The sequence below is a fragment of the Panulirus ornatus genome, chromosome 47 (genome assembly GCF_036320965.1).
Source record: "Panulirus ornatus isolate Po-2019 chromosome 47, ASM3632096v1, whole genome shotgun sequence".
Lineage (NCBI taxonomy): Eukaryota > Metazoa > Arthropoda > Malacostraca > Decapoda > Palinuridae > Panulirus > Panulirus ornatus.
In genome coordinates this window covers 9,112,701-9,131,376 of record NC_092270.1, presented here as the reverse complement: position 1 = coordinate 9,131,376, position 18,676 = coordinate 9,112,701, and the positions used below count along the sequence as shown (strand labels likewise).

Sequence of the window (18,676 nt, the reverse complement as noted above, 5' to 3'; positions counted from 1 at the left end):
AAAAAAAACGGATGGATGACACTTGTGTGTAAACAAGGATGTCGAGATGGCTGCCCAAGGTATGTTGTTATACATATACTGTGAAGGTATATACATATATCTACATATATTCCCAAAAGATCATGATGATATAGATATTCCGATCCAAATATATGCTGTAATCCATTAATGGAGGTCGTATATTAATTCAAGATATGCTATAAGCAGTGGCTATTTTGCCGCTAAATTGACAGAGTTGGGTAAATTATCATAATAATTCATACTTTTATTGTTTTTATTACTACATTGCGCAACACTTCATATAGTAACAAAAAAAGGGTCATTATGAAATACAGGAGCAGCACAGACGTGACTTAGGGGATTTGGAAGAAACGCATGTTACTGGACAGCTTTCACTTAAAATAGATGTGACTGAGAAGACCTAGTAAAGGAAAGCTTTAACCACAGCGAGTTATGAGCTTTTGAAATTCAATGATTCTGTTTTGCATTAGAGGTGTCGTGTTTGATGAAATATATAGAGTAAGTGACGGATCTTAATCAGGAGCATTTTCAAATTCTGTGATACTGAATGACAGGGATTGTGGTGAGGGTTATGAACAGCTGGAAAAATGTGGGGTTAAGTTATGTAAAACTAGGTGAAGCCCAAAAAATGTGGGGTTAAGTTACGTAAAACTAGGTGAAGCCTGAAAAGTGTGGGGTTAAGTTATGTAAAGCTAGGTGAAGCCCGAAAAATCAACAGAATGAACCCATGTAAATTTATCGTAACAGCTGATATTATATTTATTATAAGTGACATAGTTTTTACTTTTCAAAGTTTGTTTGTGGAAACCAACTGTACTGGGATTAGTCATTCTGATAAATCCTTCCTTCCATGCACAGCATAGCGGTGGAATTTTTGCAAATTTTCTCCTTCCGAGAAACTCGCTCTAAGGAGTTGGTTCCACAAGCACCTGAGGAGTTTTGAGTTAATCCCCACATATATTTTTTTTCTAAATATTCTTTTTCTTTCACCCCTTCTACTGAAAAACTTCTGACTGGAACAGGCCATGGCATATCAGCTGTTATATAAGTCACTTTGCTGCGTGGTGGAAAAAGACATTAAATTCATAGTTATATTATAAAAGATAGTAAAATATAATACAAAAACAAATATGAGTATAGCATAAGCTGAAGCTGTAAAGGAGTACTTTTGTAGAATTGGAATTCTGTATGAATGGGATAAACTAATCAAAGAAACTTTGACTATAGACATTACACAAAAGTTTAAACATATTTTTTATGTTAAAGAAAGGTAAAGAGATGGGGCCTCCATGTGTATAGCATACTATCTTTCCACTGTACAAATGCTGTTTATATTTACAATCCCCAGTGGCATTTCAGTTAACATCCACCACTTGTTACACTGAATTGGAGAAGGACACCATTTGCTTATCGTAACTGGAAAAACAACTCAGGATCAGTTCCATAGTCTTCACCTAGGAATTTAGCAAAGCAATAAAAATGGCTAAGTAACCCTAACAGTTAATAAACCCTAGAATTGGTCATACATTCTGAGGGAATTTATCTTGAATACTAGTCATTGAAAGACTGTTTCCTATGATGTAAATTTTTATGGGGTCAAATTCTTGTAGAACAGAACACGTAGTTTGAGCATGTTAGGTATATGAAAAATATAAGCTAAAGTAGCTTGTCATGTGTTACAGAAGCTAAAAAAGAAAGGAGAAGACGAACAGAACTTCTGCAGTTCTATGGCAGAGGATCAAGTGAGGAAGCCCCATACGATATTAATTCAAAGCACTTCAACCGTGACATGTATGTTCAGAAGACCATCAAGGTAAGACAACCACAGCCTCAATATATATATATGTTATATATCTTCATGCTGTATATCTTGTGTATTAAAATTTCTTCACATTATCAACTTGTGAACAATAGAAATGAAACTATTTATATATATTCTTTGAAAAAAAAGTGAGGCCATCTTAGGTAGATATGGTATTTCATTTAGCAGTAAGTTAAAGTTTGAATATCAATACAACTTTCTGTAATATTTTCATGCTTTAGCCTTCAGTTAATTGTGACCTTCATTCTTCGTAGGAGATACTGAAAGGAGACCGGGGATGCTATAAATAATGATACAGAAATATTTGGAAATGTTCATTGTTAACGGTAATTCATTGTTTGTTGTCTACAGAGGTGTAATTAATATAAAGTGAAATTTACAGGAGAGTAGTTTGAAGCAGCTGTTGGAACATGAGGCACAGCTAGTTTCAGAAATACAGGTTCTTGACTCTGACTGTCAGACACTGGTATATGATCATTATGACAAGTTCATCGCTGCAGCTGACATTGTCCGCAAGGTAACACTGATTGTAGTTCTGAATTCATTTGGATATTCTTAACAATATGTTTTATATGAGAGAATTGATTTACTTGTAATTTTAATGATTATTTTGCCACAGGATATGCAGTATTTCTTAGCTTTCATTTATTATTTTACACTTGGCTACCACTTTAAATAGAAAATACAGGAAAAGCTATATTATCCATTTAACTAACCAGAAAGTTCTTGGATCTGGAATTTCAAATATCTCTCATTACATGTGTGTTGTATTAACTATAATACAGTTTTGCCTGGTATGTTTTACCTTGGAGTTCACTAGTAATGGAGACCTGTTACCACGGCCATTCTTTTGAGAGGGTTCCAGGTGGGAACAAGCATCAGAGATATAGATAGGAGATAGATGTTTTACCCAACTCTGAAAGCTTATTGAAAGTTTGCACAACTACAATAGCTCTTGACACCACCACTTGGCAGCATTATTTATAGTTTTTCACACCAAGCTTCAGCTGTTACCCAAAACTAAAGAGACATAATATATGTGTACTGACTTCATCTTTGGTAATTTTATGTCCCATACGTATGGCATCTAATTCCAGCCAGATATCAATGGACAGACTTTCTTTCTAATAAAGGAATTAAACTAAGCAAGTTGTATGACTCCTGCATCAGAAAATATAAATAGTTTTGGTTCTTCTGATGGCTATGATACAAAGGCCAAAAGGAGCAGCTGTCAGGTTTTTGAAAATTAGAAAAGTTGCTGCTTCTTGAGAGAACTCACCAAAACCTAAGTTAGAGGAACTTGAGACCATAGTACGGATGGTTCAAACCAAAACAATTGGAAGGTGCACATGTTTCAGGTCCAATTCTGATTGAAAGGGCTAAAGAGTTCTATAATAAAATGACATAAATATTGCTTTTTTTGATGGTTAGCTGACTTGCTGTAAGTGTCTCCATGGTATCAGAAAGCTTGGTGTATCTAGTGAGCAGAAATCAGCCAATCTTGAGGGTGCTAGAAAATGTTAGTATTTTTTATTCTTTGAACTAAGAGCATGATTTAACAGGTAAGTAGATTTCTAGGGCCAATAAATCAAGGTTATTTTGGCACTGTTTACTCATTTCAACCTTAGCAGGTTCAAACGAATCTAGTGCAGCAGGATTCAAAGAAAACTAAGAGAGGCTTACTGTTTTAACTTATACAAATGCTGCAAGTCCTGAGAGATTAAAAGTACTGGGTACTTGCAGTTATGATAATCTTGAACATTTTAAGGCATTTTTTATCAACCTGTTGGTCATAGTGTACAATATAATTCATGGTTGGATTTATATGTGCTTACATGACTAGTTTCACTGTAACTGTACCAGAGATCAAGGAGCATTTTAAGAAAAGTGCATGGATGGAGGCACCAAAGCTTTTCTTAGGCAACTGTTAAGGTTACTCCTATGAATCTCACTTAGATCCTGCCTATGAATGTTAACTCTCAAATTCAACCACTGGACCAAGGTATTACTGAGAATATTAAATGCTATTATAGAGGAGGTTATCTTATAAAACTAATCGATCATGGAGGTATTCTGTGTAGGATGCCGTCCTTGGTGTTGTCTGTGTATGGAAGATTGTAAAGAATGTTACACTTCGGAAAACTTTAAGAATATTGCACTGGCTGGTAGTATGTCTGAAAGTGAGTCACTTGAGAGAGATTTTGAGTTTTTTAGTGTTCGGCTTTGGAAACCTGTTTGGATATATTCTTGATGTAAAAAATGCACCTTTATCCACTCCAGTTACTGATATTCAAGTTGATACTTAGGAAAGGCCGTGTACATATCTAATCACAAGAGGTGACTCATGTTTTCAGATCTAATCACAAGAGGTGACTCATTTTTTCAGATCTAATCACAAGAGGTGACTCATGTTTTAACCAATGCTAAAATTAAAGGTAGTGTTGTAAATCTCAGAATATTAGTAATTGAAAAGGATGTTGAAGATTGGACATAAGAGGGGGGGGAAAAACTTAGTGGGCTTAAGCTTCTGTCTTCTCCAGTTGTATATTATCTAATCATCTTTTCTGGGAAAGAAATCCACCAAACAAGTAGACATTAGAAATCTCTTAAAAAATGCCTCTAAAATGTTAAAACTGTGCAGAGCATAATGCAAGTTGCTCAACAGCATCATTTGATTGATAATAAACATTTGAATCGAAATGCAAAGACATACCAAATATCTTGTGGGAATTAACTATGCAAGGCACATCATACTGTTCCCTCTTGAATCTCCTTTTACCTGAAGAAGTTTTTATACTTTATTCTTTTTTCTTGTTTAAAACTATTATTATTCTATATGCTTCCAGAAATGTAGTTCTTTAGAACATTCATATTGTATCAAAATTTCCAATGGGAAAATTCTTTGAACAGGCATAATCTCACATTTGGCACTGCCTAAGTCTGGTAGATACCAGATAATAAGGCTTTTCCTGTATTAGTTTCAGAGCATTGCGATTTGATGTCTGTTGTAGATTATCTGTTCAGCAATTGAGGACTTTTCTTCCCCCTCCCTAAGATGAAGGAGGGCTCTGTTAAGATGGAAGCCCAGATCACACGTCTTCAGGAGAATATGGGTAGGATTACTGCCTCGTCCACAGGCATCACTTCAGCTCTCCAGGTCAGTGCTTTGATAACATTACTGATGTAACAAGTTTAAGGTAAAGAGTATAGTTAGAGAGCTCCAGCATAATGCCTTACTTTCAAGCTGTCTGTTAATGATATTCTTCATACTTCATCTTGGAGCATTGTGGTCCTTATAAGAACCTTTTTCAAATATCACAGTTCATAGACTTTAAACACTTACCAGGGCTCATACCTGTCTCTTTCAGGTACTGTCTTTTTTTTTCTGTCACAATTTTAGATTCCACACACCTAATTCCGGTCATCACAGTCAGTTTTTTAATCCCTACAAATCTTATAATTTTTTTCTGTTTCCAGATCTTTTCATTATTTTTGTTTTTCTTGTTATTGCCTTCATAGTCCTGCAATTATCTTGTGCCTTCTCTCCTTTCTTTAGTTTTGAAATCACATATCATTTACATGAAAAGGATTCTTTTGGCTATATTTTTGAACATGTATTTCACTGGTACATGTTGATTATTGGTGAACACTTTTTTCTATAATCTACTCCAGACATTAGAAATATCTTTTTCTACATATTCATTTACTTTTATGAGTAGATTTTCCAAAAATATTTTATTTAGACAGCTGTCTATAGTAGTCCTTGAGGAGGGTAGTATTTCCTAGTGGAAGAGGTAACATGCTATGAGAGTAAGGATGTCATGATTTGTCTTCCTTGTTACTCATAGGTTATCCCCCTGTCATGTTAAGGCACTGGACTGAAACAATATCTGAGAGGATGCATACAATGTAAATTAAGCTAACTTGATTATAACCTCCTATTGTATTTATCAAAAAATCATTCTAGTTCATGATCCAGCTTTATGTGGCTAGGGGAAATGACAAACAAGTATGAAAGAAACAAAAAGGTTTTGCAGATGACAGCAGACAAGGTAGTAATGTGGCTGGGAATGCATAAAATGCTTCCGATTTAGATACTTGGTTGAGGTATCTGTTGAAAACTGGGTGAACTGGAGCAGCCCATCTAAGGAGAACATGTGCAGGATTTGGCCCTACAACCTTAAGTTCTGTAGTTATGCACTCTAACTCCTCCACCACCACACTGCCAAAAAGTATGTTACAGGCATGACATTCCTTCAAGTGCTGTTTCATTTTAGGAACGTCGAGGTCATCTGAGTCGATTGTTAGGTGTTCATGGGACATTAAGAAAACTGGAGTTCCTTTTTCATCTCCCTCAGAAGCTTGATGAATGTATTATTGAAAAGAACTTTACTGAGGTGAGTCTTGGCCATATATGTCAAGCTTTATGTTGCTTTGGATATTTTGAAATGAACAAGCAAATTGAAATTAAAATACTGACAGGAGACTTTTATGATGATCTTGTATTCATGTTTGATCCTTTCTAGGGTGTTCGTAGCTATGTTGAGACAGCAGAAGTCCTCCATCGGTACCGTCACATGCCATCCTTTAATGCTATCCATGATGACTGTGAAGCAGCTGTTGGTCGTCTAAACCAAGCCCTCAAGGAGCAGCTTGCACTTAAAGAGGTTTTGATGATGCATTGTACATCTTGAGCCTACTTATCTATCAATATATTCTTGAAGCATATATATTGACAATGAAATGTGGTTTTATCTTCATTGAAGCTTTTTGCAGTACCACACCAGGTTCTTTTCTTCTCCTTATGAAGTTTTTAACTTGTGAGGCACAACTAAATTTTGTAGAAAGTTTTGTTCCATGGTTTTTCACAGTTCTGTTACCTCAAATATTTCATTTTGTCTTCTGTAGTAGACCTCTGCAGGATCTTTCATCTGCTTAGTAGTTACTCAGAACAGTTTGGAAATTACTATTATATTGTAGAGATATTTACTTCCAAAATATGTTAAATATTCATGTCTCCATTCAGGGAAGTGCCCGTCACTTGACTGAGTGTGTGGACCTCCTCCTTCAATTGGGGGAGCCTGCTGAGGGACTGTGTGATGACTTTTTGGCACATGCACGGACCAAGTTGGAGGATGACCTAGCCAATCTTACAAAACTGGCTGAATCTGCAGTAGGATCAGGGGAAGCTGAAACACCTGATCAGAATCCTGGGGAAGTTGCTGTGTCTGATGATGTCAAAGAACCATCCCAACAGGAGGAGTCTTGTGATGATATCAAGCATGATGGGGTAGCTATGGTATGAAATATTGCACCAAGTTGGTCTCTGTTGTGTCGTGAAATAGATTAAAGGTGCACATGCAGATGGTAAAAGGATATTCTGTGGGTGCACATGCAGATGGTAAAAGGATATTCTGTGGGTGCACATGCAGATGGTAAAAGGATATTCTGTATGAGGAGGATGGTTGTATATTTTATATGAGAAGAGCTTTATAAAAGTCAATAAGTGGATATTTCTTTAAAGTAGAAAGGGTTCAAACTAGAGATACACACCTGCTTTGAATGTGGGAAAAGATACACCAAAGAGAATGAGAAAAGAAATATCTGAAAGAAAAAGCCCTTAAAGTTAATGAGTGAATTGTAGGTATGGTATCAAGAGAATTATAGACAAGAATTCATCACAAAAATTGCAAGCAAATAGAATGATTATCTATGGTAGAGTCAATAGGAGAAATAAAGGGCGTAAAAGGTATGTAAAGAAAGAGTAATCGGTGTTTGGGAGGGAAGGAACTAATTCTCAATCTCCATTATCAGTGACAGTAACGTAAATCTCAACAAGCATTCACTTTTGTTCCCCTTGCCCCTATATAATGGCACCATACATGCATTCTCCTAGTCCTCAGGCGTGTAACCTTGGGCCGTACATACAATGAAAATCTTGACCAACCAATTAACAACAGTAACCCTCCTTGCAAAATTTACCAGTCAACAACAGTCACTCTATTTCTTGCAAAGCTAAACTTTAATTCCATCAGTTCCAGCTGCTTTGTCACACATCTTATGCAAAGTTTTCACCACCTCTTTTTTTTCAGTCATATGCAATGACTCATTATCACCTCTTTCCTTAGACACTTGCTTCTACCACCTTACCATGTCCATAAGCAGATTTAAGGAATCATGGTGACATTGCACATCCTTGACAGAGACTCACTTTCAGTGGAAACCAATCACCCTCCTCTCTTCTTACTTGCATACATGCCTTACACTCCTTGTAAAATCTCATATATTTCTAGCACTTTCCAGAAGACCTCTCAGTCAATTTTGTCATATGCTTTCTCCAAATTCATAAATGCCTTGTATAATTTGCTTTCTTTAACTATTTCATATATAACTTTAAAAGGAAACACCTAGTCCCCCACCCTCTACTTCTGAAGTGACTTTGTTCAATCAGATGTTCTGTGCATACTACCACCCTTTCAGTCACCATATTTATATATATTCAACATGTCTTGGTGGGATTTGTGTGCATAATTATTGATAGTTGTGACCCCCTTAGGATATTCTGGAGTTTGTTGATGTTTGCCATGAAACTTTTGTTGGGAACCTGTGGCTGGTCATCTCTTCATATAAAGAGATGTTTCTCAGAAGCCGAGAGGAGGGAGGAAGGTAAGCCACTTGTATATTAATGATTGGTATCACACGCATCTATGCTAATATGATTAAACTAACATTTGTAGTATCAGCATAATAGCTTAAATGTATGCCACTTTTTTCATATGATTAACAGTTACTGTGTCATTATTAATGTTTGATTTCATGCTACCATCTTAATGGATAAAACTTTTTTATATCCACAGTCACCTTTTCAGCCTTGGTGATGTAGCATCAGGAACAAATGACTTACTATGCACATATTCATGTTTGACATCATGTCTCTATCTTCATATGCTTAGACCAAACTTTGTCAACAATACTCTTAGATGCAAGTATCAAATTTTGCTTAGATAATTTTTAGTGCTCCTAGCATTCCATATGTTAATGTTTGTTTTTTGTGTTTTTGTTGGCTAAGTGGATCCTCCAGTGTTGCCCTAGAGAAGCTACGTGTATTTGTGGCAGAGCTGGTGGAGCAGTATGTAGCTGTGGTGGGTGTTAGGGTGGCTGCTGAACCTGACACCGCACATTATGCTCCACTTACCACTGCTCTTGACAAATTTCACCGACGTCTTCATGCCATCACACAACTTCTGCCAAATACAAACTTTGGAGAGTATGTTTCTTTAGTTTTGTTGTATGCACTGGAGCTATGATGTATTTAGGGTATATGGAAGAGGACGTGCAAGTCACTTGGCTTTGTATCATGAAGAGAATTATGAAGTATATGATAGACTATACAGGTGTATAGGGAAATATGTCAGTAGGTACACATGATACTGTGAAGAAATATAGAATCAGTAGGTCAGTATGTAAACTGATAAAGATATGAATATCTTTATGATTCCACTCTGGGGTGAAATGACACTTAAAATTGATTCTTTTAAAGAAAACATTTGTCAGAGAATATATAAAAATAAATGATGTAACAGTTAGTGTTTCAGACTTTGACACATTCATGGGCCACCTGGGGTCAAGCACATAAATTCATAACCTTGTTGTGGCAGTTGGTCCATGGTCAACGCAGCTGTTTATCCTAAATTAGGTATTTAGCTTAATGAGATGGCCTTGATTAGGGCATTCACTTGCTTATGCTGTCTCAGCTAACTTGAAAAATAGTGTCTGTAATCTTCAAACATTAATTCTTTTTAGCATTAGATGATTATGCGTACAGTATTAGAATGCTAAGCTATTCTTATTGTAAATAGCAATGGTCATGATTTTGAATGTATTGATACTGTATATATCAGCTTTGTTTGACAGATTTCAATGTCAGAACAACTTTTTTTCAAATAAAGGAATAAAATCATACGAAAAAAAGGGCTACTTGTTCATGATAATCAATAATTTGTTTAAATTCTCAGCACAGCACTCAGTCTTGTGATTGAGGCTGGGGAGGCTAGATGCCAGTCCTCTCTATCCGCACTAAAAGTTGGGCTGGCATCCAGTCTGGGGGATGTGCGTCATGCTCTGGCTGCTCCCAGACACTTGACACAGGATGGCACTGAGTCAACACACCGTCAGCTTAATGAGCACCTTACGCGTCTCGTAGCCGCCACCGCAGCTTCCATCAAGGAACGAGTCACAGCTCTACAGGTTAATAATCTTGTACTCTTGTGGACCTTGAGATATAAAGGTGACTTCTGATCTGTGAGGTTGCTGAATCAAACATCTTAAGCTAATGTGATGGTTCGATGGGCAGCTCATTTTGGAATCTTGATCTCTTTTTGCTGTTAAGGATTTTGATAAGGCTACTTGGAGATAAATTGAATATTTGAAGCACTTGACACTCACTGGTAGAAGATTAGCTGCCTTTAGTCACCCTGGGAAAGATTATCATTGGAGCATTTCTCTTTACTTATATTCTTCTTAGCTTTGTGATATCCTTGCTTCATTGACTTCCTATCATTCAAATTTCTCCATTATTCTGTGTTTCTTTCCCCATCTACTTTTCTATATCATTTTACATTATATTATATAATGCTTGCTGAGGAAATAATGATGCTCTCCATCTTATTTCTTACTGCAGGCAAATCATACCTGCTTTTGTGTATAATAGTCAGCCCTCCTTGGGCCCCTTCATATGTTTTTGAACACTGCTGGTAGATCTCGGTGCACAGAGTTGTGGTGGTGGTCAGCTGTTAAAATGTTTAGGAAAGAATCTACACATGCAGCTCAGTTCTGAATGCAGAGGACAGTTATGAAGGGAAACTAGAAAATGCTTGACTATGGGAATTTTCATGTGGGTGCATGATTATGTACATGAAACTGAAATTAATTCAGTTTAACATAGCAGTTAAATGGTTAACACCATTTCCTGCTTTTTTTTATTGTTCCTGTCTCAGTAGGGTGATGTTTAGTTAGCATGGATAGAGCACATCATCATCATGTAAAAATAATGCTATTATGATGAATGACTCCTGTGGTTCCCTTGCGACATTAAATAGATGTCTACTTTCTGTTGAGTTAATTGGGGCTTACCTCCTGAAGTAGGTATGGGGAGGGTTTGAACCCATAGCTTTGAGAAAAGCAGCCTAGCTCTCTTACCAATCCACCATTATCTATGACATCATATGAGTTTTGATGAAAGCAGATCTTGTGCAGACATGTAGTTGTGGCAAATCCCCTTCAGTTTCTTAGTATTTGTCCTCTCATGTACAGATACACTTGTTCCTTCTTTTCACCTGTTATGTTTCCCTCCGTACCCACTCACTTTCACCTCACCGAAATGATTAATAGTCATTTGACTCAGGCTTTCTTGATAAATTTCAGTCTCTGGAGCTGTTTCAGAAGCCAAATACCTGCTAATCTTCTGACCATTCTAGCATAATACTAGTAACTACTTTCACAGTTTCGTTTATCCCACTTCCTTCTATGCATCTTGCAATTTGCATTCCTATTACCTTACTCCTATTTCAAAAAAGGTACATCATATAGTTGTATTCTTTCAGCCAACCCTCAGTTCCAGACATATGACATACATGAAAAAGTTTGTGCGGCTACTGCCAGTAGCCTTTAAGATGTATCATCTTGTATCTGCTTTTTTACCTGTTGATTCATCCCACTCAAAGGTCCTACTTCCTAACTTGTTCTACACAGCTTTAACATTTCCTTTTCTGAATGTGGTTCATTGATAATTTTTGATGCAACACTCCACATAGCCACTCAAACCTTCATTTTTCATCAGGATTTAGTTCAGGCAAGCTGCTATGTTGGAGGTCATATGCACTTTTTGTTGGGATCAGTTTTGTAAAACTAAGGACCCCATCCCTGCATGGTGTCATTAGACAGAAATGCCAAATTCCTGATAGCACTGTACACATAAGAAATGGCGTCTTAAATCTTCTAGTTACAAACTATAATTGACATTTACATGTGTATACGCACCCATCACTTGCTTTATGCATGGGTTATATTCTGTGAAAACCTTGCACAAAGAGAAACTGCATGCAGTGAACTAATAAACATACAGAGACAAATGGGGTGTGTGCAGCAGTTTGAGGTATAATGTCTCAAATGCATTTTAACTAGATTTTTATCATATTAGTACATTAGGAATTAACACAAAGATTAACAGAAATGTCAGTTGATAAATTTGGAACATTAATCTTGCTAAAAATAAATAAGGGCAGAGAGATTCTCTTCCATTTAACTGCTGGTTCCAGGGTAAATGATGATGCTGGACAAACACAGCAGGTTGCAGGAAAAATAGCAGGTATATTCAAATGACACAAGTAGCACAGATCTGCACACAACAGTGGTAACTGGGAAAGTGACCCACCGACAGGAGCTTGCCACACTCCACCCACCAATCCTCACTGAAGTTTTGAAGCACTTTCCACTGCATACAACCTCATCATAGCAAAGTTAGACCACATAAAAAGAGGGACTGGTACAAGTAGGTTCCTCCCATATGTAAAATAGAATATAGTGACCCCATTTAAGCGAGGGATGTGAGGATACATAAATATTTTTTCATGACTGTTCTGATATATTGTGCTTTCTCTGTTTTACTAGGCTTTCACACAGCCCAAGCACACATTTGCTGTGCGTGCAGAGTTTCGTCGTCGGTTTTGCCGGGAGCTTGTACGAGAGGGAGTTGTAGTTGCATTTTTCTTACACATCACAGACACTGTGCTGCAGTTCTGTCACAAGAAGGATAAGGATCCAGTCTTGCTTCTCCTCCTCTCACGTATGTGCCTTGACCTTCACACATCCACTGTTCATTATCTGGTAAGTCTAACAAGTATTAAAAATGCTCATGCTGACTATGGATATAGCTTTCCACAATTTCAATGGCTGATATTGCTGTTTAGTAACAGTATAGATGTTTTGTTTTATTTTATATATTGGTAGTTTTATTCAAGTTGGAATTGTATCACATCTGAGCTGGGCAGCTCTAATAAAGCTGTTTAATCTTCAGTATCCTGCTTGAATTCTGAAAACTAATATCTCTCTATCTATATCTATAACACATGTTCCCAACCCAACTGAAAAAGTATGAGAATAACACGTCAGAACTGATTTAGAACTGAGTTACTCATTAAAATAGAAAATAACGTATTTGTTACTTTAATTTTTTTCTTAGTTTTGCTTCAATACCTCACAACTTTTACCAGTTGAGTCATTGTGATGAGCAGCTGCAACTGGAAGACAAGACTGGCCTGACTCTGCTTCACACCATCACAGATGGTATGCGAGATGCTGGACAGCGGCTTTTGAACCATTATGTCCACACACAGGGAGCCTCCATCAGTCAGGTGAATATTCATGTGTTAGTTTTACTCTCATACATATGTGTAGTTTGATACAAAGGTACTCCAGTCACCAGTGACTGCCACTTTTGTTGACTTCCACATGAGTAGTTTACCAATTATGTAGGCTACCCTAGAGGTAATTGCCACAAGGTTACCATAAGTGTCAGTTTCTACACCTGTAGATTTGTAGAATACCTCATGTGTGTACTCCTATAGGATGCCACAGGTAGTATCTCATGTTTGTAGGCAACTACATGTGTAGGTTACCACTTGTGAAGGCTATCATCGATTATGAATGTAATTATTATTATATTATTTTCAGATGTTACGTCGCAGCGTTGAGTTGAAGGACTGGCTGGGATGTGGAGAGCCACGAAGTGTACGACGGGTAATGAGAACGGTTCTAGATGAAATTTCTACAATGGACACTCAAGTAGGTCCAACTATACAATTTAGTAAATGCTGTTTAACTTTGTCATTATTTATACATATATTCATTTCATTCCATAGTTACTCTACACTGTCTACTTGGAAATGAAACTCCTAAGAAGGTTTATAATTGAAACCATAGTGTATGATGACATCCTCAACCATAAGTGAGTTTTGAAATGTATCTTTTTTCCCAGTAACATTTTGCTGTTTCATTTTTTTCAGTGTGACAGTACGAAAATTCATAAAAAAGTCTACTCATTCACTCTGAATCTATAAACATGCCTTTTTGTTTGATTACCTGATTTGGCATGAATTATCAAAGAAACACCTCTTTTGGAGTAAATGTTTGAAAATCTCTTGTTGAGAATGTATTAGTGGAGCAACTGTTTGCTTCATAGATAGAAACCATTAATATTTTTTTGTAGTTGAATGCTATTTGAGCTAGTGTACACTTTCAGGTTGGCGCTTTGTATGAGGAAGGAAATCGGCGGGACAGATCATCAGATTCCTCTCGCCGAACCTTTCACAGGTAACAACTATTTATTGTTGTGACCTCACACTTTTGTGGATGATTAGAATATTGAACCTACATACATGTATCAGTTATGAGGGTTTGCCAATAGGCAGGGTCAACACTTAGTAGTCATTGTACATATTACATGATTAATGAAACTGTTTGTGTCTGTTACCACACACATTACATAACTATCAATCCATGATTCATCTTTTATTGACTTTAAACCATTTGTCTAGGTTTCCTTTCAATGTTTCTCATTTTGCATAATAGAACATGGAATAACCTTTCCATCTTTCTGGCCAGGCTGTCATATATTTGTTTTTTAATTGAGATGCTGTTATGCCAAGTATCGTGTTTATGTGTATTAGAGGAAATGTGGATCAGGTGTTTGCTTTAAAGAATTTGTGTGAGAACTATTTATAGAAAGAAAGGGCTTCGTATGTAGCATTTATGTATCTGGAAATGCATATGATAAGAGGCTTTGACAATATGGTATGAACATACAGGAGGGTGAGAAGCATTACATGGGATAGAGTGAATGGTATACCTGTTGTTGGCCTGAACTAGAACATATGAAATATTTAGGGGAAACCACTGAAAGGTCTGTGGGTCTTGGCTGTGCTTAGGGGGCTCTGGTTTTGGTGCACTGTATGGCAGTTAGGTTGTGGATGTGAGCAAAAGAGGCCATTCTTTGTGTGCTCCTGGCACTGCCTTACTACATGGGGAACTACGAAATAATATGGAATAAAGAAGTATTCTTTATACTCTCAGTATGCTGTCAGATGTGATTATCATGATATTGGTTGGGTGCTTTCAACCTTTAATCGTAGTTTAGTTGCTCCAGCTTGTGAAGTGTTCTGGAGCTCTCTGTAGCATGTTTATTTTTGTTTGATTCTTATGTATGCTCTGAACATTTTCATCATGAGGTATCCTGTCTCCTGTAGTGAAAGTTCTCATTATCACTTAACTAATTACTTGGTTCAGTGGTACTTTCATATCAATAAGTTCTTTGAAGTCATGTTTCTCATTCATGATGTCCCATAGATCTTTGACATTTGCTTAACATTCTATATTTTTCCTTTTTGGCCTTGTATGATGCCACTGATGTAATGTTAATCATCCCTTGACCTATTTACTGAAGGTTTTCTTCATTAAATTCCATCAGGTTCTCTTTTTACCCATTTATCAAATATTTTTACATTTCTCTTCGGTCTTCTTTTAAGCCACTGCTTATTGTCGTCACTAACAGTGGTGCCTAGTCATACAAAAATCCTGTCTTGCTTTCGCCATAGTACTCTCTCACTTGTGGTAGTTCTCTCCTTTTACCATAGTGTGTTACCACTCTTAACATCTAACTCCACTCCTTCCATAGTACCAGGCTATACTACTTGTACCCCATAGGAGTTACCTTACCCCAACTGTGCTAGTTATCTTAGTTCTTCCTCACTTGTTATGGTACTTCCTTACTGTTTCTGTTATTCAACTGACAACTAAAACTTGCACCTGCTTCCTTTCCAGTGGAAGATGCTGTATTACAGAAAGCTTCTGCATTACTTCAATGTATATCTTTCATGATTCATATGTAACTATGATTATAGGTTTCATGATACAAAGTATTTATTTGACATTTTCCTTATCAGTTTTCTACTCTCTTGTTAATATATCATTGAATATATCATTGCTCTTTATCTATTGTAATACATGAAGCCCATGCATAAGATCATATGATCACTATAAATGTGTGCTTGTAATACTTAAGTAGAATGTTTTTGAACCGTCAATAGTGTGAGTGCTTCTCGTGGAGGAGCTGGTGGTCGCTCAGCATGGTCATCCTACACTCCAAGCCAGTTGGACAATAGCTTGGTTGCCAATCTCAACAAACTTTGGTCAGAGCGCATTGAAATATTTGCTCCTGTTGAGTTTACAAGAGTCTCAATTCTCACAGGAATCATCAAGATCAGTCTTAAGGTAAATACTTTAAAAAAAATAATTTGTGCCATAACAAAGCTTGACTTTACAGCCCACAGGTATGAAATTAGATGGGGGTCCAACACTCCCTTCCCTTAACCTTCTTCATGTCATACTGTATTGCAAAGTCAAGTTTGGTGCTGATTGATCAAGAAATGTGGAAACATGTTAGGGACAGATACACATTTGATTGGAAGTTCAATCCTCCCCTGAGAGGCCACCCCCTTGACCTTCCTCATGACATCTGGTATCACTGTCACATTTTGTGATGACTGATCAAGAAATATGAAAAATGACATAGAAGGTGACAGAAAGGAGCAAGAGTGGAGGGAAGGGGCAAAACCCCTACCCTTTTAAGAAATTACTCGAGGATTCCAAAACCCCAACCCTCCCATGACCCTTCTCATATCCTCCTGTATTACAGTGTCTGGTTTGGTGTCTTTATATACAACTTATGCTCATTCCCTCTCTCACCAGTTTTTCATATATATCTGTGAATTAGGCTGTGTTCAGGAAAGTTTTTTCCAGGAAACATATTTCTCTTTCACTGGAAGACGGTGAAAAGATAAGTCTAAGACTCAAATTATTCAACATAATATGGCCTCTTATGCTTTACAGCATGGCCAGAGTTTCAATCACATACTTTGCTTATTAAGGTAGTTTTAAAATGTACAAAAATGTAGTGCAAGTTCACTGATAAAGAAAATTATTCAGTTTTGGAAATTTTTTCATTAACTTAGTTTACATTGTAGCTTCACAACTTTGTGACAGTCTGACTCTGATTAGTCGAACACCTCATTTTATGATGTGATCACAACCTTCATGGGCATGGTAACTCGGCTTCTTAATCTGTACCATTAGTATTGGTATAGTGACCATTTGTAGAAGTACCATTAATATGCACAATCCTTTCTCAGACACTGCTGGAGAGTGTACGATTAAGAACCTTCAGCAGGTTTGGACTACAACAAGTCCAAGTGGATGCTTATTACTTGCGGACATACCTCTGGTCGTATGTGGCTGATGAACATGTCTTGAATGTCCTGTTGGATGAGGTTGTAACATCAGCAAGTGTTCGTTGTTGTGATCCTGAATTAATGGAACAACGAGTGGTGGAATTCATCTGTGACCAGAGCTGATTGATTCACCTCTAATTTCCCCACACCCTACCATCAAGAATTCAGTTGGATATTAATGTGTCAATCACTGCATGTGTGTCAACAGGCTTTTATTGGAGTGTACCATAATCTAGAGCAATATTCAGAATTTATGATTGTAAGTGTTGTGTAAGGAAATTTCAAAGAGAAGAAATTAATTGTACCACAAAAGAACTTAGGCAATCCTAATAAAGCTAAGTTTAATGGTTGATATCCTGCCTGAATTCTGAACTTTTGATTAATTTAAATGTGAAAGTGTGTATGAAATAATTTAAGGTGTATGATTAATGCAGAAAATTAATAGAAAGATGTTTATGGATTAGAGTGAATTGGAATGATATGGTATACAGGGGGTCTGAGGGGGTCTGCGTGCTGTTAGTAGACTGAACCAGGGCATATGAAGTGGCTGGGATAAACTGTGGAAAGGTTAGTGGGGCCTGGTTATGGAATGGGAGCTGTGGTTTTGGTGTAATGCACATAACTGCCAGAAAATGGATGTGAGTGAATGTGGCCTTTCTTCAACTGTTCCCAACACTACCTTGCAAATGTGGCAAATGGTGATCAAGTATGAAAGAAAAAGTTCTTTTCATAAGAAATGAACTCTGTAATACTTTTGTTGGAATGCAGTTATTTCTGATTAAGTGTAACTGTTTGTGCATATGATTTAAAAGTTTTTTGAGAATTCTTGAATTTTCCAGTAAACCATTTAGTATGAACATACTGATAAAGAATACATAATTTCCAAATTTGTATAATTTATGCCTTTACAATGTAAATTTGGTCTATGAAACAATTTTAAACCTTAACCATTTCACATAATCTTCGTTAGAGCTGTTTTGCAATTGTTTTCAGTACCCTGTGGTTTTACTTAAATTGACAGCCTATATTCACGAAAAAATTTATATGAAAGAGAAAGACAGGTATCTTACATTCTATATTATTTTAGAAGGTAGTGTAAAGATTTGTAGTCTGTGAGATTTGCTGTGTATTGATGAAATGAATGAAACAAGATATGATGAATGTTTGTATCATTTAAACTTAAGTATTTTCTGTTATATGAACACTGCATATTTCTTTGCGAAGAAGGATGGGTGTTACTGTACTCAGCCTACACGGGGTTACATGCTGAGTGAAATATCACTTTTGGTGAGACTGCATCACTGGAAGTACAATCTCATTAAAGAACTCACTCCAAAGGAGTCCATCATTTCTCAGCTGCTGGAATTAGCTGTCTTGGAACTGCAATAGCTCCTGGGTAAAAACAGAACTCTTTCTCAGAATGGAATTTTGGGAAGTCATAAATGAAAATAAATAAGTTCAGGTGTGTGCATGTGTAACCATGCATGTATCT

The 18,676-nt window shown here is 36.7% G+C and overlaps 1 protein-coding gene across 1 annotated transcript; it reads left to right on the top strand.

Moving 5' to 3' along the window:
- Window positions 1–18,345, top strand: Vps51 (vacuolar protein sorting 51). Its single transcript, XM_071689702.1, has 16 exons — window positions 1–59; window positions 1,704–1,834; window positions 2,226–2,360; window positions 4,899–5,000; window positions 6,121–6,240; window positions 6,370–6,510; window positions 6,870–7,142; window positions 8,400–8,509; window positions 8,913–9,110; window positions 9,859–10,090; window positions 12,512–12,727; window positions 13,114–13,254; window positions 13,574–13,684; window positions 14,142–14,212; window positions 15,985–16,168; window positions 17,086–18,345. Exons 1-16 carry the CDS (start codon window positions 47–49, stop codon window positions 17,305–17,307), a joined length of 2,400 nt encoding a protein of 799 aa, XP_071545803.1. The 5' UTR covers window positions 1–46; the 3' UTR covers window positions 17,308–18,345.
- The last annotated feature ends 331 nt before the right edge of the window (window positions 18,346–18,676 follow it).

What these genes read in the sequence shown, in the direction of transcription:
- Vps51 (XM_071689702.1), top strand. An exon ending in AGCCGAGAGGAGGGAGGAAG is followed by an intron (nt 8,510 to 8,912) that starts GTAAGCCACTTG and finishes TTGTTGGCTAAG; the next exon opens with TGGATCCTCCAGTGTTGCCC. An exon ending in AGGGAGCCTCCATCAGTCAG is followed by an intron (nt 13,255 to 13,573) that starts GTGAATATTCAT and finishes TATTATTTTCAG; the next exon opens with ATGTTACGTCGCAGCGTTGA.